This window comes from Felis catus, chromosome C1 (assembly GCF_018350175.1).
Source record: "Felis catus isolate Fca126 chromosome C1, F.catus_Fca126_mat1.0, whole genome shotgun sequence".
NCBI lineage: Eukaryota > Metazoa > Chordata > Mammalia > Carnivora > Felidae > Felis > Felis catus.
In genome coordinates, this window is record NC_058375.1 from 33,839,512 (window position 1) to 33,865,587 (window position 26,076).

Below are 26,076 nucleotides of genomic sequence, written 5' to 3' on the forward strand. Positions count from 1 at the left end.
TATTGAAGAAACTCTTGCAAAGTGTAGAGAAAAGAGCAAATACTTCCCAATATTGTTCTGTGAGGCCAGCATAATCATGATACCAAAACCTGTCAAAGACATCACAAGGAAGAAATGCTAAGCTGGTCTTTTTTGTGACCATAGAAATAAAATATTATCAAGCCAATCCATCAATATATAAAAAGGAGAACACAACATGACCAAGTTGGATTTATTCCAGGAATACAAGATTGTTTTACAACTTGAAATCAATTAATGTGGTACACCACGTTAGCATAATAAGGATGAAAAAATCATATGTTTATCTCCATAAATGCAGATATAATAAAATTGATAGCATTTAATATCCATTCACGATTTTAAAAAACAACACTTGGGGCACCTGGGTGGCTCAGTAGGTTAGGCATCCGACTTCAGCTCAGGTCATGATCTTGTGGTTTGTGAGTTCGAGCCCCACGTCGGGCTCTGTGCTGACAGCTCAGAGCCTGGAGCCCATTTCGGATTCTGTGTCTCCCTCTCTCTCTGCCCCTACCCTGCTCACGCTCTGTCTCTCCTTCAAAAGTAAATAAATATTTTTAAAATTTTAAATAATACAAAAATAAAAAAACAACAAACTAAAAAATAATGGAACTTCTATTATAAAAATCTTATGCAAGATATTTAAGAAAACCTACGACAAACAGCATACTTGATCCTAAAATTATGAAAGCATTCCCTCTGAGATAGGGAACAAAAGACAATGCCTTCTGTTAGCCTGGTACTGAGTCCTAACCAGTGCAATAAGACAAGAAAAGGAAATATGTCTTAGTCCATGAGTCTGCCATAACAAAACAGCACAGACTGGGTAGCTCATAAAGAACAGAAAAGTTTCCTCACAGTTTGGAGGGCAAGAAGTCCAAGACTCAGGTGCCAGCATGGGTAGGTGAGGGCCCTCTTCCTGGCTGCAGATTTCTCATATCCTCACATGGTAGAAGGGGTGAGCTAGCTCTCTGGGGCATCTTTCATAAGGACACTTACTGATTCCATTCATGAGGGCTCTACCGTCATGACCTAATCACCTGTCAAAGGGCCCCACCTCCCTATACCATCATCTTCTCGGGTAAGGATTTCAACATACGAACTGGGGGGTGCAGGGCGGAGTAAGAGACAGAAACATTCAGACCAAAGCAAAATAAAAAGCGTAGAAATTGGAAAGGAATAAATAGATCCTCACAGACAACATGACTGAGTATGTAGGAAATTCAAAGAGTTTTCAGAGAAACTATTAAAATTAGTGAATCTAGGCATAGTGTTGGAAATAGCGTCACTATATTTTTTCAAGGGTATTTGTACATAATAGTAACAAACAGAGAATCCAATTTAAGAGGTGGAAGTGGAGCTGAGGAGGTGGTTAAGGAGGTGCCCCACAGGGTTGCAGTCATGGAAATACCAAAAGAGGTGGCCAGTGGGTCAGCAGGTTGGTTCCTTATGAGAAAATAAGCAAATATATTGAAGATAATGGGAGCCAGGACTCTCACTATTGGAGAAGGGAGTTATAAATATGACAAGGGGAAGATCTAGAAAGTTGTTGTTGTTGTTTGTTTCTTTGTTTAGTGAGCTGGCTGAACGAATCCTGAGAAGTCTTTCTTTCCCCTGCAGTGTGCAGCCTTGATGTCCCTGCTCAGATTTTTGTTCTTTTTTTTATCTTTTCTCTGGTTGCCCCTGCGTTGACCTGAGCCACTCATTAGTCACAGATTGGGCTTAGCCCCCTTAGCCAGTTACACTTTCAACCCTTACCATTGGATCTGTGTGGCTGGGAGGCGGCTATCACAGTTCACAGAGTTCACGTTTTTTTGCTCCTTGTTCAGCCCGGTTCTAGTAGTTTGGAGGTTCTCTCTCTGTACCTGAGAGAGTGCAGCCCTAGCCATGCACACAGTCTTCCAGGCTGCCAGGGATAAGTGTGATTTTATTTCTAAGCCTGGCTTCCTGGGAGATGCCCGTGGACCAGAGGAGATTATTATTCCGTTAGGGTTTGGTCAGATACTATGTTTAAACCCCTTGTGCTAGTGAGGCGTCTGCCCTGTGTTGATGGGTGGTCCCTGTGCAGCTCAGAAGACGCTTTCGAGTTTTCCCCATATCCTGCTCCGATTGCTCTTGAGTGGGGCGGCTTAGCACATGCGCACAGCCTTCCCGACCCCCGGAGTTGTCTATGATTGCAGAAGGTCTCTCCTTGACCGTGTCTTTCCCTCGTTCTATTAAAATTGTCATGCTCTGCTATTTGCTCATATTGTGGACCTGCCAGCCCTTTCTTAATCGCACTACACCGATACCTCCATCATTTTAGACAATGCCCAGAGGGTAGACTTGTTCATGCTCTGTTCCAAATAAAGCCAGTTTTGGGTTTGCTGAAGGGCACGCGCCAGGAAAGGACATTCTGCCTCAGTCTAGTGGAACACGTGAGGAGTTCATCCTCCTTTCCCTAATGAGGCGTCTGTGTGTGTGTGTGTGTGTGCACGCGTGTACACAGGGACATATTCACGCTTTTAACTGGGTACGCCTTCATCCCCTGTAGGTTCGCTCGGTTGTGTGGAACGCGGATGACAGCAAACTGATCTCTTGCGGCACAGACGGTGCTGTCTATGAATGGAATCTGTCCTCAGGAAAGAGAGAGACAGAATGCGTTCTCAAGTCCTGCAGTTACAACTGTGTTACTGTCTCCCCCGATGCCAAAATTATCTTTGCAGTTGGATCAGACCAGACCCTCAAGGAGATTGCAGACTCTTCGGTGAGTCTGCCCCGGCCCCACCTCCGGGCTGTCCGCTGGTCTGCAGAAGACAGCCTCCACGGGCGCAGCAGGAAGTGTGACGGGAAGAGGGCTCGTCAGAACAGGGTCCCTTCGGGGCGCCTGGGTGGTGCAGTCGGTTAAGCGTCCGACTTCAGCCAGGTCACGATCTCATGGTCCGGGAGTTCGAGCCCCGCGTCAGGCTCTGGGCTGATGGCTCAGAGCCTGGAGCCTGTTGCCAATTCTGTGTCTCCCTCTCTCTCTGCCCCTCCCCCGTTCATGCTCTGTCTCTCTCTGTCCCAAAAATAAATAAACGTTGGGAAAAAAAAATTAAAAAAAAGAACAGGGTCCCTTCTTCATGGGACGACCCTCTGGGTCATTCCGTTATTGATACTTCTGGGATTTCCTGCCCGGCGCCCTACCTGACTGGTTAAACCGTGGGGCCCCTTTCTCCTTCTGTTTTGCTGGCTGGCTACAGGTCTCTTCCACCCTCCAGGCCCGCAGGTCAGCAGCATCTCCAAACTGCATGCTTACCCTGGGGTAGAGACGGAAGTATAGTTACCGCTGTCGCCTCGGCTCGGCCACCACATTTGTTCGAGACCTCCAAACTCTGAAATTTAGGAATTACCACATTTGGCTCCAAATAGCTGAGGGAGGAGAGAAGAGTGCAGCAGAGACACTTCGCACAAACGTGGTTGGATCCTTCTCCAGGCGCCAGCGACAGCCGATCTTCTTTGGTGCTCGTCACCCTCCTGGCGCTGGGGCCGGAAAGCGCACAGACACCACGGCAGCAGACTGACCCGAGACGGGTTTCGCCATGATTGGAGCCCAGCTGAGAGGAGGGGTCTCTCCACTGTGCCCCCAAGTAGCTTAGTCCTAATTGTGTGGTGGCTTTTACAGTGCTGAACCGGAACAAGCCCCTTCAGGCCAGGCCCGCAATTCTCGCCTCTTGCTGTCCCTACTAGCCGGCGCACGCTGCATGACCCACACAAACATTCCCTCAATGTTTGGTGGGAGGGTGGGTGGGTGATTGGATGGAGGGAAGGCACGGTGAGTGAATTCACGAAAAACAAAATGAGTTTCCTGATAGTATAGTTTTGTTTGTGTAACGGGCATTAATAACTGTTTGCTGAATGGCTGTATGATCCATCACGCATTCTGAGTGTGAGATGTGAGGTAGCCTAGCAGTCATGAGCAGAGACACTCAGGCCTGACTGCCACTTCCTAGGTGGGTGCTGTCTGTGTGGCTCTGTTTCGTCATCTTAAAATAGGGGTAACGGTAACTACCCCCAAAGGGTTTTTGTGAGGATCAAATGAGTTACAACATGCAAAAGCCTTAAAATGGGGCTTGGCTTCCTTGTAAAAAAATTTTTTTTAATGTTTATTTAGTTTTGAGAGAGACAGAGACAGAGTGTGAGTGGGGGAGAGACAGAGAGAGAGGGAGACACAGAATCCGAAGCAGACTGAGCTGTCAGCACAGAGCCTGACACGGGGCTCGAACCCACGAACTGTGAGATCCTGACCTGAGCCGAAGTCGAATGCTTAACCGACTGAGCCACCCAGGCGCCCCTTGGCTTCCTTTTATTAACGTTAATCCTAACTCCCAGAATACTTGTTCACCAATCAGGCAGCCAGGATACACTGAAATCAGTGCCTTTTATGCGTAGGCACCATGCCAGGTGCTGTAAGGAATAGAGAAACATTTTTCAGTACAGAACTTGCCCAAGTGTTGCTATTACAGGAGAGGAGGGAATGACATGGGGCCACAGCTGAGCCCCTCACCCTGAACACCTGTCTGTGTTCCAGATCCTTCGAGAGATATCAGCCTTTGATGTCGTCTACACAGCCATCGTCATCTCGCATTCTGGGCGCATGATGTTTGTGGGCACCTCGGTGGGAACCATCCGTGCGATGAAGTACCCGCTGCCTCTGCAGAAAGAATTCAATGAGTACCAGGCCCATGCGGGTCCTATCACCAAGGTGAGAAGGGACCCTCTCTTTAGGGGCCCATTCCCAGAACTAGCTCTCCATGGATCCATCTGATCCTGCCCTCCACACCCCTGCTTCATCCTTGCAACCCCTCTCTGTGTCTCCTCTCCCCTTATTCCTCTCTCCCTCTTTATTTATCCAATCACGCATTCAATGAGCCCTTATTGGCTACTAATACTCTTTGTTTCAACTACTCCCACGAATATATCTTAGGAGATCATCAGAGGTACACCTAAAGATTCATGTACAAGGTTGTTCACCATAATACCATGCATAATAATGGGCCATTTGAGAGAAGCTGTATGCCACCCACCCAGATCTCCCATCTGCTGAGTGCTGGCTGCCGCATCTGGCTCTCCTCCCCCACGGAAGTGCCCTGGACCAAAAAGAGTCAAAGCCCAGGAGATGAACCCCTCCGTCCCCCTGCAGACACAAAACATGAACACACATTTGTAAATTGTCCCTCCAACAACACCAACACCCAAGGCTTTGAACTATGTCCCAAACTCTACACTGCCTTGCCCGCAGACAGTATCCTTATGAAGAAAGGATTTTTCATTATCAGCTGGAACATTCCCGTATTGAGCCTGGGTCTTGCACTCAAAGTAAACTGAAAACTCCCCCTCTTCTCTTCATAGCTGTGAAGTTTTGTGGATAAGGTATTTATTTTTCTGATTATGAAAGCAACACGTATGCACTTTATAAACAAAAATCCCTATAGTATCCTCATTAATGTTTTGATGCCTTTTCTCATACTCTTCTGTGTACTTTTGTGTGCATTTTAAATAAATAGAGATTATACTGTATGTACTTTTGTAGGCTGCTTTTTTTTTTTTACTTAATGCTATTATAAGCATTTTTTTCATATAAATAGGTGTTCCTCAAAAACATGATTTTAGTAACTACACAAATATCCCAGCAAATGATGGACCGTAACTTAATTCTTCTCTTACAACTAGGCTTTTTTAAAAATTTTTATTTATTTTATTTATTTTTATTTTTATTTTTTTTATTTTTTCAGTTTATATATTTATTTTGAAAGAGGGAGAATGAGCTGGGGAGGAGCAGAGGGAGAAGGGGACAGAGGATCTGAAGCAGACTCTGTGCGGACAACAGAGAGCCCGATGTGGGGCTTGAGAACATGAGCCGTGAGATCATGACCTGAGCTGAAGTTGGACACTTAACCGACTGAGCCACCGAGGCTCCCCTACAACTAGACATTTATTTTTATTTTTTTAATGAGAGGCTTTTTTACTGTTTATTTATTTATTTTGAGAGATAGAGAAAGAGAGAGAGAATCCCAAGTAGACTCCACACTCAGCACAGAGCCCAAGGCAGGGCTTGATCCCACAACTATGAGATCACGACCTGAGCTGATCAAGAGTCAGATGCTTAATTGACTGAGCCACCCAGGTGCCCTGAGACTTTTTTTTTTTTTTAAGTTTTTTAAATTTATTCTGAGAGAGAGCGTGCACATGTGCGAGTGCAAGCAGGGGTGGGGCAGAAAGAGAGAATCTTAAGCAGGCTCTGTGGTGTTATTGCAGAGCCCAACTCAGAGCTCAGTCTCACAAACCATGAGATCATGACCTGAGCTGAAATCAAGAGTCAGATGCTTAACTGACTGAGCCACTCAGGTACCCCGGCATTTATTTTTATTTTTTTTATTTTAAAGAGAGAGAGAGAGAAAAAACATGAGCAGGGGAGGGGCAGAGGGAAAGAGAGAGAGAATTTCAAGCAGACTCCGTGCCCAGTATAAGGTCGACACGGGGCTCAATCCCACAACTGTGAGATCATGACCTGAGCCGAAATCAAGAGTTGGATGTTGAACCGACTGAGCCACCCAAACGCCCCTAAAACTGGGCATTTAAATGACCTTATGAACTCTAATATTCTGCTCTACAGATTTCTGTGGGCATCTCTGATTATTTTAAAGGCTAAATTGCTAGACAGGGGTAAAAGCCCCAAGTGAAAGAACATTGCCATTTGTAAGGTTTTTTTTTTTTTAATTTTGTTTAACGTTCATTCATTTTTTGAGAGGCAGAGAGACAGAGCATGAGTGGGGGAGGAGCAGAGACAGAGGGAGACACAGAATCCGAAGCAGGCTCCAGGCTCTGAACTGAGAGCACAGAGCCTGATGCGGGGCTCGAACTCACAAACCGTGAGATCATGACCTGAGCCAAAGTCGGACACTCAACCGACTGAGCCACCCGGGCGCCCCCATTTGTAAGGTTTTGACGCACATTCCTGATGGTGAGAAGGCATCTTCATAGTTGATTCTTTTGCTTTCACTTTTTACTTTGAGATGATTATAAATTCATAGGCATGTAAAGATGGCATAGGTCCAGTGTACCCTTCTCCCAGTTTCCCCCAATAATTGTATCTACTGTAACTATAGTATGATATCACCCCAGAAAATTGACGTTGGCACAATATGTGTGTGTGTTTCGCTGCCGTTCTATCACGTGTATAGATTCCTGTAACCAGCACTGCAGTCAGGGCACAGAACTGCTTCATGGCCACAAAGAGCCCCCTCGGGCTACCTTTGATAGTGACACCCACCCACCCCTCACCCGCCTCCCTCCCTAGTCCTATGCAAACACTTGTTGGTTCTCCAGTTCCATAATTTGTCATTTTATTTATTTGTTTATTTATTCAGAGAGAGAACATGCCATGCATCCTCCATAATTTGTCATTTTAAGAATTTTATATAGGTGGCTCAGTCAGTTAAGCGTCCAACTCTTGATTTGGGCTCAGGTCATGAGCTCATGGTTCACGAGCCCCGCATCAGGCTCCGCGCTGACAGCGCAGAGCCTGCTTGGGATTCTCTTTCTCTCTCTCTCTCTCTCTCTCTCTCTCTGCCCCTCCCCCACTTGTACACACACACACACACACACACACACACACACACACACACACTCTCTCTCTCTCTCTCTCTCTCTCAAAATAAATACACCTTTAATAAAAAAGAATTTTATTTATTTTTCCCGCACGCCCTAAGAATTTTATATAAATAGAATGGTACAGTATGTGACCTTTTGACAGTGGCTTTTTTCGCCCAGTGCATGCCCTCGAGCTCCATCTAAGTTTTCTCATGTATCAATACCTCATTTCTTCCATGGCAGGAATGCACCATCATCTGTTTAGCCATCTGCCTATTGCAAGATAGTTTACTGTTTTCCCAGTTTTGGGCTATTACAAATAAAGCTGCTATGACCAATCACGTACAGGCTTCTGTGTGGACCTTCCTTTCTCTGGGGTAAATGCCCAGGGGAATGATTGCTGGATCATGTGATACATTTATGTTTAGTTTTTTTTAAGAAACTGCCAAGCTATTTTCCATTCCCACCAGCAATGGGTGCAAGATCCAGTTTCTCCACATCATTGCCAGCATTTGGTATTGTCACTGTTTCTCATTTTAGCTGTTCTAACACGTGTGTAGTAATATCTCCCCATAGTTTTAATATGCATTTCCCTAATGACTAATCGTGGTGAACATCTTCTTGTGTGCCTCTTTGCCATCTGGATACCTCTTTGGTGAAACGTCTCCATATTTCTTGCCCACCCTCTAGTTGGTTTGGGTTTTTTACTGCCGAGTGTTGAGAGTTCTTTTTATAATCTAGATAATAATTAACTCTTCAGATTCCAAATCCACAGAGGACATGACCCAGTCTTGCTTCTTTTATTTATGAACAGAAGCTTGTGAGATGTATCTCATTCTTACCCAGGATCCTGTCTTCCTTCCCGTGAGGATGTGCCCAGGTTGCCTGAATGGAGGCCCTGCACACAGCCAGCTCAGTTCTGGTCACCCACGACCTCCGAAAGCTTCCCCTCCATGCTCTTTCTCTCCTCAGATGTTGCTCACCTTTGATGACCAATTCCTGCTGACTGTTGCTGAAGATGGCTGCCTGTTTACCTGGAAGGTCTTTGATAAGGATGGTCGAGGAATCAAGCGAGAGAGGGAGGTGGGCTTTGCCGAAGAGGTGCTCATTACTAAAACAGACATGGAAGAGAAGGTAAGAATTGGGTCTAACGAAGAGAGATGTGGAAATTCCTTACCAGACTGTGTCCAAACTCCTGGGACTGGCATTCGAGGGCCTGTGTAGCCTGGCTACCCCCCACTGCCCAGCACAGATCCCCACCCCCCCCCCCGGCTCCTTGCACATCCCCTGCCCCCACCATCATGCTGCCCTCCTCACTGCGGCTACATCTCTTCCCACCCCCACCCTGCCCATCATCCTGCCACGTGGTCATCTTGACTTACACTCTGCTCCACTTGTAGCCTGTGAAACTACCTTTCATCTTCCTACTCTTTGAGGACAGTAGCCATGACATGCAGTTCCCTTGGGTGACCAGCAGTTTCTAGCCCATGCTAGACACGTGAAGACAGTCGATCAGTATTTACAGAATTGAACTGACAAGCTAACTATACCCGTTGTATCTGGGAAACTTAATAATTGCTAGTAGAGCCTTCTTTATATAAAAAAAAAGTTATTTAGAAAACGTCCCTGAAAACCAGTTCTCTTCATAATAAAACAGTAAAGGTAATAATAACCAGCATATTTTTTTTAGGTTTTCTACAAACCAGGCACTGCACTAATTACTCTATAAGTATTTTCTTATTTAAATCTTATATCATCTCTGTGAGGAAGATACTGTTACTCTCCCCATGTTTTAAGAAGTGACTCTGGAAGAGTGAAGTGAAGTGTAGTAGGACCAGAGTTCTGACCGAGATTTAATCTAGAGCCCACTCTCTTCATCACTACCCCAAAGGGCCCTCCCTGCTGTAAATGCATTAAACACTCTGGGAAGACGTGTTTTGAGAGCTCTGTGCCACGCTCCCTAAGGGAGATGCCAAAGGGATGGGAAAGTCACGAGGCTTACAGAGAATGGCAGAGCTATGCATTCATTGCTGTTCATCCAGGATCTAGAGTGCATTTATTGACTACCTACTGTTTGCTAGGTACTGCGGATGCATGTATAAAAAGACAGGCAGGGCCCTGTGATCAGGAAACACAGTCAAGTAGAGATGAGAAAACCATCAGAGCAGCAAGGCAAAATGGCCCCAAAGCAGGATGATGAGACCCAGGTATTCCCAGAGATCCCTACCAGAGCTCCCTGGAACTTTCTGCAGGAAAGGAAAAGTGGGAGGAAAGGATAAGGGAGAGCCTATGAGAGTCAGGATCTGACCTCCTGCAGGAAGGCAAGCACGTCTTCTGTTCCTCCTCCTCTCTGTTTTCTCCCCCATTCTACCCCAAGGGTAGGGGAAAAGAACAACTAGGAGACACCAGGCTGTGCCAAAGGCCTGAGGTGTCTGGGCTGACTCCTGAGCCAGCCCCCAGCTTGGCCTTGTTCTGCTCACCTCCTGGAGCCCCTTCTATCTCTGCATGTGAGAGACCGCAGTCTTACTCCCTGTAAACCTCCCTGTCCTTCCCAGCTCCCCCCTCCTTGCTCTCTCTCCACCTGTCCTCTAAAAGTCACATTTCTCAGAATTCCCAGCTCTCTTTTTCTTCTTGAGACTCTATGATATTCTATGTTACTATCTCTCACAACATGATTTACCTACTCATTCGTTCATCCAACCACTACTTACAGAGGTGCCCTGTTATGTGCCAGGCACCATACTAAGGTCTAGGATGACAGAAATGAAAGACGTGTGGGGGCCTTGAGCTCATAGCCTGGAAGGAGGTATAGGTAAAATTAAAAAAGGAAACTAAGTGTGTTACAGGTGTTATGAAGGAACGATGCTCTGGGGTCACAGGGGAAGGGACCCTGACCCAAGCCAGGTGGTACCAGAGGAAGTAAGTGAGCCTTGGACGGAGCCTTCCTGAACAGATGGGAAAGGTTCTTCCACACCAAGGGGTGAGTGTGCAGAAGGATGAGACAGGTGCTCCGGGGAAGATGCTAGGTGGGGCCAGAGGTGAGAGGGTGTGCGGAGCTGGAGGGTCTTTTTACACCCAAAGTGTTTCCAAAGTGTTTCAGACTTTGGAAATTGTTCCTAAGGACCCACTGATAGATGTAAGTTAGGGAATGACCTCAGGAGAGCCTCGTCTGCGGCCAGGCGCACGGATTGAGGAAGGATGATGAACATGTGGCCCAGATACAACGTGTCAGAAACCAGCATCGCCATCACTAAATGTATTCCATAGTCCGAGGCAGACCCCGGGGTGACCCACTCATCTGATAAACATTCACTTAATGCTATGTTGCTGGCCCTGTGCTAGGCACCCAGGAGAAGGCAGTGAATCAGGAGAGGCCAAGTGCCACTCGTAGGGAGCATCCTACCAAGGAGACCATCTTCATCCGTGGCCGCGTCCCCTTCACCCCACACCCCGCCAGGCACCATGTTCCCTCAAATCTGTCTCTTAAATCTCTCCATTCCACCATCCTGCCCATCCCCTGCCTGTACTATGTGGTACCCCCTCCCCACCAATCCCTCTGTCTTAGTGCTTGAATCTAGCCTGGGCTACACACTGCCATCAGAGAGGTCTTTCTGAGACCAGAGTGAGCTCAATCAGGTTGGACAAGGGCCTTTAGAGGACCACTAGGAGAAAATCCTAATTTCTTATCATGGCCGGCAACGACCTTGATGGTCTGACTCCATCTCGGCCTCCTCTCCCTCTGCCTCCCACCTGCACCGCATCACACACAGCGCTTTGACCAGGCGTCCTCACTCTTATCCCTGACTTTGCACATGCAACCTGTGTTCATCCCTCATCTCAGTACTTCCTGTGTGCCAGGGCCACACTTGTCCTCTGGGCAGGAATGCAGAAATGAGCATCACACATTCATTATTCTCTAATTGTCCATGGCTATGGGGGATATAGACCAGAAAAGATGAGACAGGGATGCATGGGGGGGAGGGGGGGGTGATCATGGATGAGTGAGAGGAAAACACCTGTGTGCTCACCATCTCTGTCATTAACATTAACTTTTTCAGGAAATGAAGGGTGTGTGCATCACAGTATTTTTAGAAAACTTTGACATCAGCGAATGCAACAGATTGAAAGAAATCACTAGATGTAGGAACAAGCAAGACAGGACAAGTTAGGACCTAAATTAATGTTAGTGAGGCCAGAAGAGGCATAACAGACATTGAGAGGGACAGATTGACAGTCCTGGGAAGCTGCCTGGCTCTGGGTGCTCATCACAATTTGTAATGATGTGTTTATTTGGCTTCCTCGGTAGATGATAGAGTCGATGGGGGCAGGAATCACAGTTAACACTGTTTTTCAAGTACCTACTATGTGTTAGGCACTCTTCTGGGTACTAGGCATGTATCAGTATACAAAGCCAACAAAGATTTCAGCCTTCCTGGAGCTTAAATTCTTTTTTTAAATGTTTATTTATTTTTGAGAGGGGGGGAGAGCAAGTGGAGTGGGGAGAGGGGCAGAGAGAGAGGGAGACAGAGAATCCGAAGCAGGCTCCAGGCTCTGAACTGTCAACACAGAGCCCAACGCGGGGCTCGAATCCACGAACCGTGAGATCAGGACCTGAGCTGAAGTTGGATGCTTAACCAACTGAGCCACCCAGGCGCCCCTTGGAGCTTGAATTCTAATGAGGAAGAAGACAAAGGACAATAAATTCATAAGTAAATTATATTAGAAAGTGCCTAGATCTAAGAAAATAATAAAAAATGAGCAGAGTGAGCAGGGTCGTGAGTGCCGGGAACGGGAAGGGAAGGGTCGCAGGATTAACTAGTGTGGCCCAAGTAGACCTCATTTAACAGGTGACATTAACACGTATTTGAAGATGAGAGAATTATTAGCGGCATGCCTAGCACCCAGTAGGGCTCACTGAATGGATGTTGTGAGGGCAGAGGAGGAAGCCCCTATGTTATATGTTTCCTCGTTTTTAGCCCGTGGGTCTTGTGGGGAAAAGATGACAGGGTCTAGTTGAGACACATGAGTCTGAGGCTGAGCAGAACCGCAGATCTCAGAGAGCTCAAGGCCCCGGGTTAAATATTCCCCTTCACCCCCACCATGAATGTTCTTGACTCTGATGTCCTTCTCCCAAAGGCTCAGATCATGCTGGAGCTGAAGACTCGTGTGGAAGAGTTAAAAATGGAGAATGAGTATCAGCTGCGACTGAAGGATATGAACTATTCTGAGAAGATTAAGGAGCTAACAGATAAGTTCCTGCAGGAAATGGAGTCCTTGAAAACGAAAAACCAGGTCTGTCTGAGAGACTGAGCCAACAGCCACAAATAATGAGACATTGCCAGTTTACTCCAGAAGGAACTGCCCTCCCTTACCCAAGCCAAGCCCAAACAATGAACTATATGATACCGTGTGGTTTTTAAGCATAGTTGCTAACATCAGAAAAGCTTACGGCAGAGTGCGAAGTGGAACAAAGAAGAATACAAAACCGTAGTGCATGGTATTAATTAGGTAAAATAAATACACATAGAACAGTTCATAAGAAAATAGCCAGCAATGTGATTACTTCAGGAAGTTGAGCTTCTGGGTAACTTAAATTTTGTTCTCTCTACTTTTCTGTGTTTTGCAAATCACCTACAATGAGAATATATTATCTCTGTGATCAAGAGAAACTTACTTAAAAACAAAATGAAAAAGGTAACAAGAAAAGCAAAGTGTAGAAAAAGAAGAGCTACCAGAATATTGACTTCGGGGTTGTCCGTAGTTTAAATAAAATTAGTCTAAATGGTCCCTCCTGTAGTCAGATTTGATCTACAGGGCTTCCCAGGATAACCCCCTTTGTTCACAAATCTGTCTTGCCCTTCATCTAAAGCCCCGGGCTTAGAGGGTATTTGTTCTTTTATGTGATCGCCATGGGCCAGAGAGTTTAGCTAAAAGGAAAAAAAAAAAAAAGCCCCTGGCTGTCAGTTTTATTATTTTATTCCTTTGTCAACAAATACTGACGTGGGGCCCTCCACAAGCTCAACTCGAAGTTACTCCTGGGAGCGCCCCTCTGCCTGCAAGGAGCTTTCCTGCTCGATGAAAGAAAACACTTCTTAGAAGCTGACACATTAACACATCCCAGGATTTAGTTGACGGCACTGTTCAGACAGCAGAGAATTCAAATGAATCCTTACTTTTTCCACCTCAAAATCCATCTGCTACGTGTCCAAAACTGAACCCATCATTGACAAGACCCATTTAGTGGGAAGGATATAAATAAAGCCTGGAACTTACAGAGCAGAATGTAATGTAAATAAAAAGCGATAGCTGGCTCGTGGCTCACAGAACAGTGCCTGGTGCAAAATGACAGGCTTGAGAAACGTTTGTAAGTGAAGGAGGATGTCACTTATAAAATGTGTTGTTGCCCTGGGGTGATTTCAGCAGATGCGTGGAAATGAGAACAGCTGACTCTGTGTTTTAGGTTTTAAAAACAGAAAAAGAAAAGCAGGATGTGTTCCATCGCGAACGCATCGACGACCTCCTAGACAAACAGAGCCAGGAACTGCAGGACCTGGGTGAGTCCCGAGGTAGAGGCCACGTGGTAGCGTGGGGACAAAAGTCTGAGAGTGTCCCCCCGCCCCCACCACCGTTGGGACCGAACAGAAGTCCCAGGTAATCTGGCTTTGTCTGTAAACAGGCTGCATTTATCCCCTGGACCTCACTGTGGATTTTACTCCTGTGCATTTCCTTGTTCATTACACACGTATTACCGCATGCCAGTAGGAGTTACAGAAAAGTGCAGGTCTGGAGCCTGATAGACTGCCTTGAGTCCCAGACTCACCACATACTTTCTGGGTATTCTAAGGAGTCACCAAACCTCACCTAGCCTCAGTTTTCACTCGTCTTCTGTAAGAAGAGGTGCTGATAACTGTTTTGCATATTCAGGACATTCTTCTTGGCCCTGGTTCCCTAAAACACCCCTCAGCCCTTTCCTGGAAACCTTCTGCCTAGCCAACAAGGGGAGGGAGTTTGGCTGCCTGACCAGCTAATGGGGTGAGGGCAGGTGAGAAAGAGCTGGGCAGGTATTTGAGTCTCAGCTGGTGCTGGTAGGTGGGTGGGAGGGCACCAAAGGCTCCTGGGTGGCCCTGAGGTGGGTGCTCCTGTCCAGTGTGAAATAACCTTCCTTGCTTCTCTCCAGAGTGTTGCAACAACCAAAAGTTGCTTCTAGAATATGAGAAGTACCAGGAATTGCAGCTCAAGTCCCAGAGGATGCAGGAGGAGTATGAGAAACAGCTTCGGGATAATGATGAGACCAAGAGCCAGGCCCTGGAGGAGCTGACGGAGTTTTATGAGGCCAAACTTCAGGAAAAAACTACCCTTCTGGAAGAGGTACTCACCGGAAGCTGAGCCGTACCTCCCTTTTGCTGTGCATCCTGCAGGCCTGGCCTGTGAACAGTCCAAAGAGCTGTGGGAAAGCTCACTTCGACTCCTTTCCCTCCCACTCCCTGCTTTTAGCATCCGCCCTTGTGTTAGGCCCTTCACCGTTTGTTTCCCCTAGACCAGCGGGCCCAGTGAGCTGGGAGGTGCTCCGTGTTAGGGACTGAAATTCTAAGTTCGTATCTGTTGTCCTAGCCTAACTGTACCTTCAAGCCTTAAGGACTGTAGAGACCTCTTTATTTTTATTTTTTAATATTTATTTACTTTGAGAGGGAGAGAGAGACAGACTGAGCATGAGGGGGTGGGGGACGGGCGGGCAGAAAGAGAGGGAGACACAGAATCCAAAGCAGGCTCCATGCTCTGAGCTGTCAGCACAGCGCCTGATGCGGGGCTCGACCTCACAGACCCATGGGATCATGACCTGAGCCGAAGTCAGACGCCCAACTGCCTGCGCCACCCAGGCGCCCCTAGAGAGACCTTTTTAGAAGCCCGTAGGACCTGGAGAGGAACGAGGGCCCTAAACAATGGGGAAGGTGGTTGCCTGAAACCCTTTAGCAACTTCTTATGCCTTACAAGATGAAATCCCTCCTCCACTGATTTGACAAACACAGATGGTCTCTTCTTGGTTTCGAACTCAGCTTGAGTGCTGGGTGACCAAGAGAAAAACCGGGGCCTGGTTTTCAGTCATGTGAGAGAGGCGGCCACACAGGTGGATACTCAAGAGAGGGCTGCACAGGGTAGCTGGGGGATGCAGACCTCCCTGAGAGGCCAGAGAAGGCTTGCAGGAGCTAATGAGACCCAGGAAGAATAAGAGTTAGAATTAACAGGAGATGGGGAAATGCAGGAGGGAAGGGGAGGCAGGCAAAGTCATGGAATGTTCAAGCGGTTTGGGTTGCCAAAATAGCTAGTTTCCCAAGATGAAGAGAAAACCGAGAAGAGCCAGATGGCCGCCTTTTCTGCATGAAATTGCAACAGATGGCGTACTGTAGGTGAGGGGGCGGGAGAGTCCTGAAGGTGTGGAATGAGTTTGGAAGGGAATGAGGAAGGGAATGACCGAGAAGACGTCTGGCAGGTGTGCAGCTGAGAGCCCAGCTGAGGTTGTAAACGTGAGTCCCAGCAGCATTAATCCACCAGGCCGTGCGCTTTTCCCCAGCAGGGCTCGGCAAGCAGGTGTGTGAGCGAGGGGGACGCAGAGCAGCCCTGATTCACAGCTGGGGTGTGACCGAGTTGTGCCGCCTAGAAATACAGGTGGTCTGCTGAACAGCCATCCGGTCCAGGCCAGAGAGGGGTAAAGAACCGAGAGCCTGGAAGATAGTGGAGGAATCAAGACAGGGCCAGGGGACGTGGTGAGCCTGAGAGCTGGGCCTGCATACCTGGGGGGCCAACAGAGAAGTCACCTGTGCTGAGAGCAGGGCCTGGATTTTCAGGCTTCCGAGGTGGCACCATTCTGGGGATGGACCTGAGAGTGGGTGGCTCAGGTAGAGGCGAGGTAAAGGTCAAAGCACCCTGGACATTATAGGACCCTCTCTAACCACCCCCAGTTACGGCAAGGAGGACTGAGGTGGCACCCAGAAGTCCACAGTGAGCTGGGAAGTGAGCAGGCAGTGGGGGATAAGCAAGGTGAGAGGTGGAGGGTGGAGGTCTCCTGACAGCATGGGCCTCAGACAGAGCAGGCTGAGCTCCAACAGCCAGTGGGGATGTTCCCTGGCACAGCCACCCCGCCTTGGCCCTGCCCACCTCCCCAGCCCCGTGTCCTGCTGCCCCGTCCGGTTTCTTCCCACCCAACGACGTGGGATGGCCACGTTTCCCACACAACCTCTGAGCCTCTGCCCTGGATGATTCTCTTCACCTGGCAGCTCGTCCCCACCCTTACAGAGACTCAGGACAGGAGCCAACTCCTGGAGGAGTTCTTCGCTAACCCTTGTCCCCTCCCACAGGGCTGAGCAAGCCTCCCTTTGTGTGCTCAGGCCCTCAGACCCCTTTCTCTTACGGCCTACACGGTAGCGTCCTGTGTTAATATCTCTTTCTCCAGGGGAACTTCTCAAGGGCAAGGACTATGGCTCACCCATCACTGATTTTCAAACCAGGGCCCCCCGGCACATCCTAGATGCTCCAGAAATGTTTGTTGACCTCCAGTAAACTGATCTGAGCTTGGCCTTGGGGGCCGAGGTGGAGGGAATGAATGTGCCCTGAGGGGAGAGAGGCTGGCCTTCCTCCCAGGACCCACACTGTGATCACAACCATTTCTTCTTCTGAGTCAAAGATTTCAACTCAGAGCTTCCCTAGGGAGCTTCCACCTGGCATGCCTTCTCGCCAACCTGGCTGGCCTACTCTCCTTTTTAGCGACATCTACCAGAGCAAGAGCAGTGGCTGGCGGGCGACTCTGGGACACAGAGCACACCTTGCCAGGCTTCCGTCCAGCAAGGGCCTGATGATGTGTGGTGGGGAAAGAGAGAAGCCTTTCTTGGGGACCCAGTTTGAAAACCATCTTGTCTCTTTTCACCCCTGAAACACTCACTCCAGGGATGGTACATGCAGTTTGGGAGAATGCCAGGGTCAGTATGAGAGAAAAAGGATCTGTAACTTGCACCACTTGGGGGCAGTAAGCAAAGAGGAGTCACACCTGAGTCACTTCTCAGAGTCCACCAGGCAGAGGTGGTTCTTCCAGCGTCCGGGCTCCAGGCTTGCATTCATTCATCGCCAGTGACGTGCCAGCTGCTGTGCAGGGTGTTCCCGGTGGTGAGCAGAGAGATGTGGCCCTGCCATCAAGGAGCTTCCAGGAGCCTGTCCAACAGGCAATTGCAATATAACACAACGTGATGGGGGACGTGCAGGTGATTGGATTAAGGAGCAGGAGGGCAGAGTTAAAGGTTCACTCTTTTGGGGCGCCTGGGTGGCTCGGCCAGTTGAGCGACCAACTCTTGATTTTGGCTCAGGTCATGATCCCGGGGTCATGGGATCGAGCCCCACGTCAGGCTCTGTGCTGAGCATGGAGCCTGCTTGAGATTCTCCTTCTCCCCCTCTCTCTTGCTCTTCCCTCCTCCCCCACTCGTGCTTTTTCTCTCTCAAAAAGATTTTTTTTAAGGCTTCACTCTTTTATTCAGGTATTGAGTACCAACTGTGGGCCCGTGCTGGTTGTACCCTGGGAACTCAGTGGTGGGCACGATAGACCAGGTTTCCTTCCTCGAGGAGCTTACATCTAATGGAAAAGGCAATCAAGTACTTCCCAAATATAAAATTACAACTGTCACAGGTTCAGTGGAGGAAAGATAGAGGAAGCGTGGGTGTCAGTATAAAGAAGACCAGAGATGGAACAGGTCTGGGGGTGTTGGGAGGGCGGTCACTGAAGGGGAGCCTGCAGCCACATCTGGTAGGAAGAGAAGGGAAGGCAGAGGACAGACAGGAGAGTGGAAGGTCAGGGGACCCAGGGCCTTGGTTCCCATTTCTGTAATAGCACTCTGTCTCCCACTCCCCAGGATAGGCCCCACATTCTCATCTCACCCCGCGCCCTCTCAGCACAAAAGGGTCGAGTGCCTTTTCTCCCCCTTCCCTGAACCAGGCACAGGAAGACGTCAGGCAGCAGCTGCGAGAGTTTGAAGAGACCAAGAAACAGATCGAAGAAGATGAAGACCGAGAAATCCAAGATATCAAAACCAAGTATGAGAAAAAGCTTCGGGATGAAAAGGAATCAAACCTGCGACTCAAAGGAGAAACCGGCATCATGAGGAAGAAGGTATCGCACGTGTGGTTCCCCGACAGGCCTGGGCACAGGCGAGGGCTGTATTACCAATGTCTCTGAACCGCCAGGCAGATGCACCCTTAACATCTCTCTGTGGCACTGTCCCTTCTCTGTCCTTTTCACCGGAATAGTGGCATATGCCCCAACACCGGATGGACACCCCAGACTTTGATTTATGGGCTAGTAGGATTTAGTCAGTTTTCAGAGTTAAACATCGGGTAGAAACGGAGATGAAGGTCAAGTCCCCGCCGGAGGTGTCATCGGGGTCTCAGTGCAGGGAGCTGTGGGCAGGAGAAGGACTGGGGTGTGGGATGCTTGGTTTATAAGGCAAGACACATGTTTATTGTCACTGGTGGTTGGGGTGAAGTGGGATTCAATTCGCAGATCCTTGTGGAGTTGCCACAGTTTCCCCAAAATGTTCAGCCTTAGAGAAGCCAAGTTCAAAGCAAACTCACATTCCTTCCTATTAGAAATCACCCTACTTAATCCAGGGAACCAGGGACAATGTCTTCTTCCTTTCTTAGACATGGCCAAGGTGGCTCATCAGTTACAGTATCTGTGACCTTAATGGGGCATGGATCCCAACCTTTCAAGGTTGGCAAGGTCCTGGAAAACTCTGGGTCCACTCAGGGACCCCGACAGCCCATCCTCACGGAAGGGGATGGGACTGGATCTCATCAGACAGAATGCTACATCACTCGTGCTGCCAGGGAAATCCCCAAACTGTCCCAAATCTCCAAAACTTCACTCCTAAAATCCCAGAAATGTTGGGTACTAGACATGTTTTCAGGTCACAGGTCGGTGATGTGTTGGGGACCTCTTTAAGTTCACCGGCATTTGGGAGGCAGGGAGGGAAGCACAAAGACTTTGGTGATCTCTGTTGCTGCCATTTGTGTCTGCAGTTCAGCAGCCTGCAGAAGGAGGTTGAAGAGCGAACCAATGACATTGAGAGCCTGAAGAGGGAGCAGGTGAAGCTGCAAGGGGTCATTCAGTCCCTGGAGAAGGACATCCTGGGCCTCAAGCGGGAAATCCAGGAAAGAGATGAGACGATTCAAGATAAGGTGAAGGCTCACCTCTGCCCTCCTTCAACCACCACCCAGATGGATGGACCCAGGGGAGGAGAACCAAGCTCCGGAGAGAGGGTCCCTGAATGCTTGAAACACATTCATTTAACCTGATAGGGATGAGTGGTCTGTGAAGTGCCTACTGGGTGCTGGGTGCTGGGCCGATTGCTGTAAACACACCACACTCAGTTCTCCCGGCCACCCCAGGGGCCATGAGGGACCCCCTGTAGAGCTCAGGAAACCGAGCTCCAGGTGGTTTGGTATCTTGCCCAAGGTAATCCAGTCGATAGGCGACAGACTTGGGATAAGAATCTAAGTCGGCTGACTGCAGGGCCCCTGCTCGCCACGGCTCCAGGTGTCCTCGGGTGACCGTCCCCACAGACGTTGCACACTCCCTGCGGTTGACCTACAACTGCCAGGCTCCCCAGAAAGCTGGGATCCCTTTTCAGAATGCCTTTCTCACAAAACACTTAGAAGACAGACACATCACATTTTGTGAGGCTTACCCAAATTTCGTAGCCCCCTGCTAAGCAAATCCAGGATGTGTGCCCTCCTGCCTCTCTCCTCGCCATTCCTGCCTCGGGTAGGCAGAATTCTCCAGGGGTTGAGACGGTGGGCTTTAGCCCTGGCTAATTGGGTTCCAGCACAGGCTTTGCCATTTATCTGCCACAGGATCTTGGGCAATTTCTCTAAGCCTTGTTTTCTCACCTGTGAAGTGGGCCCCCTCGGGATCTGATAAGGGGAAACGCATGAAATTTCTGCATGTGCGTGTTTGTGTGTGTACCTGGGTGTTTGTGTAGGGAAGGTCCAAAGCTCTCTTCAGATTCTCAAAGGGGGGTGTTGATAAGAAGGAGGTTAAGGCCTCCTGACCTAAAATTGCAACAGTCTCCTAACCAGTCTAACGGACTTCCTTCCCACTTCCTCCCCCCGCTCCCTGCCACCATACTCTGTAATCGTGTCACTCTTCCCTTTAGAACTCTGCCATAGCTCCCCATTGCCTGTGGCAGGGACAGCAAAGTTTTTTCTGTAAAGGCATAGGTAGTAAATATTTCGTCTTTGCACACAGCGTGGCTTCTGTCGCACTACTCAGCTCTGCCACTGTGTTGTAAAATCAGCCATACACAATGCATGAATGAGTTTATGAAAACAGGCCAAATTTGATCCAAAGGCCATAGCTTGCCAACTCTAGGCTCCTGGATACATTCTGAATCCCCTTTAAGCCAACAGGCAAGACCCTGGCCACTTAGTGGTACAAAACAACAACTCTTGGGGCGCCTGGGTGGCTCAGTCGGTTAAGCATCCGCTCTTGATCTCAGCTCAGGTCTTGATCTCAGGGTTGCGAGTTCGAGCCCCACGTCGGGCTCCGTGCTGGATGTGGAGCCTACTTAAGAAAAACAAAACAAAAGAACAGTAACAGCTGTTTTATTCTCTCAGGTTCTGTGGGGCTGGCATTTGGACAGCCTACAACAAGATGGCCTATCTTTGTCCCTGATGGCAGGGGCCTTGCTGGGCTTCAGTCAGGGATGACACAAATAGCTGGGCGTAGAAGATCATCATGCAAGGTGGCTTCTTCATTCATACTTCCCAGGGTGGCTGGGAGGCTGGGCTCCACGGGGACTGTCACCCAGAGTGCCATTGTGCTCCTCAGCCGGGGATTCTCAGTGTAGGGGAACTTTCTCCATAGCAGATGGCCTCCCTCAGAGCACAAGTTCTAAGAAAACCAGGTAGAAGCTGCTTAGCCTTTTCTCAGCTAGACCAGAAGCCACACAGCATCACTTGAGCAGCGTTCTTTGGGTTACAAGCAAACCGTTAAGTCCAGCCAGATGCAAGAGAAAGGAATTAGATCTTCCCTCCTGATGGAGAAGCATATGGTCACGTTGCAGAGAGCCTGTGGGATGGGAGATGCTGCTGAGGCCAGCTTTAGAAAATGCAGTCGCCTACAAGCTATATTTGAATGAGTGAATGAATGCTGAGTCCCGGCACAGAAGCCAAGGAGTCAGTGCTACGGCCCTAGTGGGGGAGCCAGCCTCTGTTCCCCCAGCCGGGAGGGCAGCCTGTGGCCTCCTCTGTCAGGTCACAGGATTTATGTCCTTTCCCTAAAGGGTTTCCATATACCGGAGCCTCCTGCCATCTCTTACTTCTCTCTCATCTCGCCCACAGGAGAAGCGCATCTATGATCTGAAAAAGAAAAACCAAGAACTGGAGAAATTCAAGTTTGTACTCGACTACAAAATAAAGGAGCTGAAGAAGCAAATAGAACCACGAGAGGATGAGATCAAGGTGATGAAGGAACAGATTCAGGAGGTGAGAACCATCTGAACCACTCTGGCCTCCTGGACTACTGTCGCCTCCCCAACGGTTCCTGGCTGGGGTAGCAAGGGGGTGGGGGGGGTGGGGGGCGATAAGAAAAACCCCTCCTCCCAATCCCTGCCTTGTCCCAGGGTATGCGGGCCTCCACTCTGTAGAGGATGTCACAGGAGAGGCCCAGCGGGGACTCAGTTGTGCAGGAGTGAATGCTTTAAGATTTGGCATGCGGCCAGACCTTAGGTTGTGCTCGGGCCCTCCGAGGGAAACCGCGGCTGTTGGGCCTTCAGCCACCAGGGGGCGGTGTGTACTCAGCCACCAGCCCGTCGCATCTGAAAGCACCCTCCTCCAAATGAACCTTTTTTTCTCAGTCTGGAAATGTTGGTGGGGGCGTATGCAAAGCTGCAGTGTTTGGACTCCATCTGAGGAGGAATAGGAAGTCATGCGAAGTCTCTTGAGCAGGAGAGTGGCAGCCTTAAGTATGTGTTCTGGGAAGCAGACAGGAGGAAGGTAGAGAAGAGAGATTAAAAGCAAGATCAACAGGACAAGGGCTCCTGAGATTCCATCGAGGTACAAGTGGCCCCCGTTGGTCCCTCCACCCCATTCACAGTGCATCTCCTTAAGCCGACTGCAGCCGTGAGGTCCATGGTTGATCGAAAACCAAATTCCTGCCTTCCCCTCCCTTCTGTTTCCTGTTTCCCAGTAAGTTACCACAATCCACCCACGTGCTTAAGGTACAAGTGTAGAGTCTTCTTGATTCTTCCCGCCCCCCCCCCAATGGTCGTATCCAATGATTGCCAGTGCCTATCTGATGGTCTTTCCAGAGACCTCTCAAATCTAGCCCTCTTTCCTCTCTGCTGCCTCACCTGGGTGCAAGCCTCTGTCATCCCTCATCTGGACTTGAGTCTAGCCTCCAGTCTGATCTCTCCACACGGAGGCCACAGCGAACCCCTAATGGTGTCCCATCTCACCTAGAATAAAATCCACACCCCCTACTAGGGCCCTGCATGATTCAGCCGCTACCCGTCTCCAATCTTGTCTCCAGGTTCCCTCCCCCAGCGCCAGCCCAAAGGCTTTCTGACAGTTCTGAGGCTACGCCAAGGTTTTCCCATCTTGGACCTTTACAGTGCTGCTCCCTCTGCCCAGAAGTGCTCAGATTATGACTGGCGGCTTCTCCGTATCTTCCATGTGGAGGCTCCTTTGTCACCTCTTCAGGGAAGCCTTCCCAGGCTACCCTATCCAAAATGGCCTCCCACTCCCCATCCACGTTCGTTCATTGTGCTCAGCAAGGATACAAGTAAAGTGTGTCAGAGAGCATCGATGGCCCAAGTAGAATTGGATACCCAGGAGCTCTGGTGTCGAAAAGCAAAGCCTTTTCTCTAGGAGGCCCAGGAAAGAAGCCAGGTGGTAGGATCAGTCCAGGGCTAGAGTGTCCAGAGATGGTTTGTCATTGTGCCAGTGACTTTCTCCTGGCCTCTGGAGAAAAGCAGGATGTTCCCAGCCAACCACAGAGCTGCCTCATCTGGGCCCCCTGCCATTCTTGAGTGACCTCAGGGCCCAAAAATGGCAGCCCAGAAAAGAGCAGAGGCCCCACTTGCCTGGAAAGTCAGTGTACTGCCAGCCCCTGGAAATCACCATCCCATGGGCCCCCTCCTCATTTGTCAAGTGGATTTACAGTTGGGTCGGTTACTATCCGCCCCAACACACCTGAAGGATTATTCACTTTCCCGTCAGTAACTGGGCCGACCACGGCATTGACCCTCAGCAGGGAATACGCCTGCACCTTGAGAGTGATTCAAACAGGGCCCCTCCTACGCCACGCCAGTTACCACCAGGGCTGAAGTCCGGACCTGATTCCTCCCCTGGAGGCCTCTGACCTTGGAGCTTCCTTCAGGAGGTCAGAGGCGCATTTGGCCCACCCGCTGTGGATCTCGTGTGAAGTTCTTTTTCCTCCAAGAAGGAAGCTGTGAACCCTCCTCCGTGGATGAAAATCTAATACTTCCTTGATTCGGTACCTCCCTGCACATATACTTTTCCAGCTTCTCTTCAGTGCGATGGGACTATCTGCTTCCTAGGGAGTGTTCAGAACCTTATCGTTTTACTTCACACCCTTGTTTTTTCATCTAGTGCGAGGTTTTCTCATTTTAACATCTTGGGGCGGTTGTTCTTTGTCACAGGGAGTCCCATGCACTAGAAGATATTTAGCAACATCCCTGGTCTCTGCCCACTAGATGCCTGTAGCAACCCTCCCCTCCCCCGAGTTGTAACAACCAAAAATGTCTCCAGATGTTGGCAAATATCCTCTGGGGGTAAAATACCTGTTTCCTGCCCCCACCCCCACCGAGAGTCACTGAGTGTGAGGAGAACACATGGAAAAGTAGATGGGGCTTTTCCACCAGGAAAAGGATACTTGTTCCCACATACTGGCTAGTTTCCTAGCTGCCCGGCCAGCTATTTAAACTCAGCACATTTCACAATTTTTCTGTGAAACACGTTATTTTTGTTCTCAGTGGCTTTTGAGGCTTTGCCCGTATTACTTCCTTTCTAACCTAATCTGTCATTGCTGGCTTCGAGACCATGGAAAAAGAGGCACAGCCAGCTGTAGGCACTCAGACGTGACCTTGGAGAACCGCCTTGCTCTCTTTCTGCCACCATTCCCTTGGTCTGGGCCCCATCTCACCCCTGACCGGTGTGCCCGGCTCCAGTCGTGCTGTCTCCGGTAGGACCTCCGCATCAGGCCTTCTAAGGCGCAAACCATGCCACCCCTTGGGTAAAACCTGCCAGGGCTCTGAGATTTCAGGATAATGGCCAAACTTCTGGGCGGCATGAAGGCACAACTTCTCCCCACATGAGCCTCTGCCCCCTGGGTCCTGAATGATCCAGCTCAGCCGACCTCTCCAGCCCCTCTCTCCCTCCCTCACATGCAGCCCCCTGGACCACCTGTAGCCGGCAGAGAGGCACCCGGCTGCCCATGGCCCTGGGCCTCTCTGTGCGTGGCCTGCTCTCTCCGCCTGGAACTCCCCTTCTCCACTTTGTCCTCTAGTACCGATTTGTCTTGTGGAACTTGACTGAACATCCCTTTTCCGGGCACTGCCTCCCCGCGTCCTCTGCACGCAGAGGGTACTTTCTACCTGGATCTTCCCTCTTATTCCTCTAGACCTCACGGCTTCTTGCAGACGGACGCTCCGTCTTCATCAGTTCTGTATCCCCGTGCCGGTAGTGGCCGCCAGCCCTCTCCAGTGGACACGTTCGTTCTTTAGCCGCGCACGTCCCCACACCCCCTGTGTCCTGCACAAGGTGGTTTGATGTAGCACCAGCGTGGCACGTTTACCTTTTCATTCCTCTTCCAGAAGGCAGGCTATTTCAAGCACCCCTCTCTTCCCTCACCGTGGCTCCGCTTCGCCTTCTACACTGGCCGCGCATTCACTCGTTCAGATGAATACTGAGTGCTGACTTCATGCCAGGCGCTGAGCCAAAGGGCTATTCTGTCTATCCAGATTCTTCCAATAAGTTTGATAACATTCTCCTGCAAGCTGCGCCTTCGTGTCCAGAACGTGAATGTGGTGCATCGGGGCTTTCCGATACCCCCAAAGATGGTCAGGAACCTTGAAATCTGACCAAAGGGCCTGGGATAGGTTAGAGGAGCTACTCCATCCAGCCACTAAAGAACCCAGTGACCTGTCCCATCCCCCCAAAATAGCGCCCCTCTCTATTAACAGGAATACTAGTGTCCACCAGATACGGTGTGTCAAGCAAACCTCACCCCCTTGGCTTTTGGCAGAAATCGGATCAACTGAGAATTCACCTCCACCTGCTCTCGTCCTAATCAGAAGCTCCAGTTGTCATTCATGCGTCTTTGGTTAATACAAATGCAACAACGAATAAAAATCTTTCAGAAGCTCATTGGTGGCTTCTTCCTTCTCT

General features: G+C 49.4%; 1 protein-coding gene across 3 annotated transcripts in view; it reads left to right on the top strand.

Annotated features, from left to right (window-relative positions):
- The window catches only part of CFAP57 (cilia and flagella associated protein 57), a 79,678-nt gene that overhangs the window by 24,493 nt on the left and 29,109 nt on the right, over window positions 1–26,076 (top strand). For all 3 annotated transcript variants that reach the window (XM_011284678.4, XM_023258585.2, XM_019836828.3), the window contains exons 10-18: window positions 2,552–2,764; window positions 4,568–4,741; window positions 8,602–8,763; window positions 12,766–12,921; window positions 14,090–14,183; window positions 14,807–14,997; window positions 18,605–18,778; window positions 19,687–19,845; window positions 22,009–22,152. In XM_011284678.4, the coding sequence (XP_011282980.4) occupies window positions 2,552–2,764; window positions 4,568–4,741; window positions 8,602–8,763; window positions 12,766–12,921; window positions 14,090–14,183; window positions 14,807–14,997; window positions 18,605–18,778; window positions 19,687–19,845; window positions 22,009–22,152 (1,467 nt within the window). The remainder of the gene's footprint in view (window positions 1–2,551; window positions 2,765–4,567; window positions 4,742–8,601; window positions 8,764–12,765; window positions 12,922–14,089; window positions 14,184–14,806; window positions 14,998–18,604; window positions 18,779–19,686; window positions 19,846–22,008; window positions 22,153–26,076) is intronic.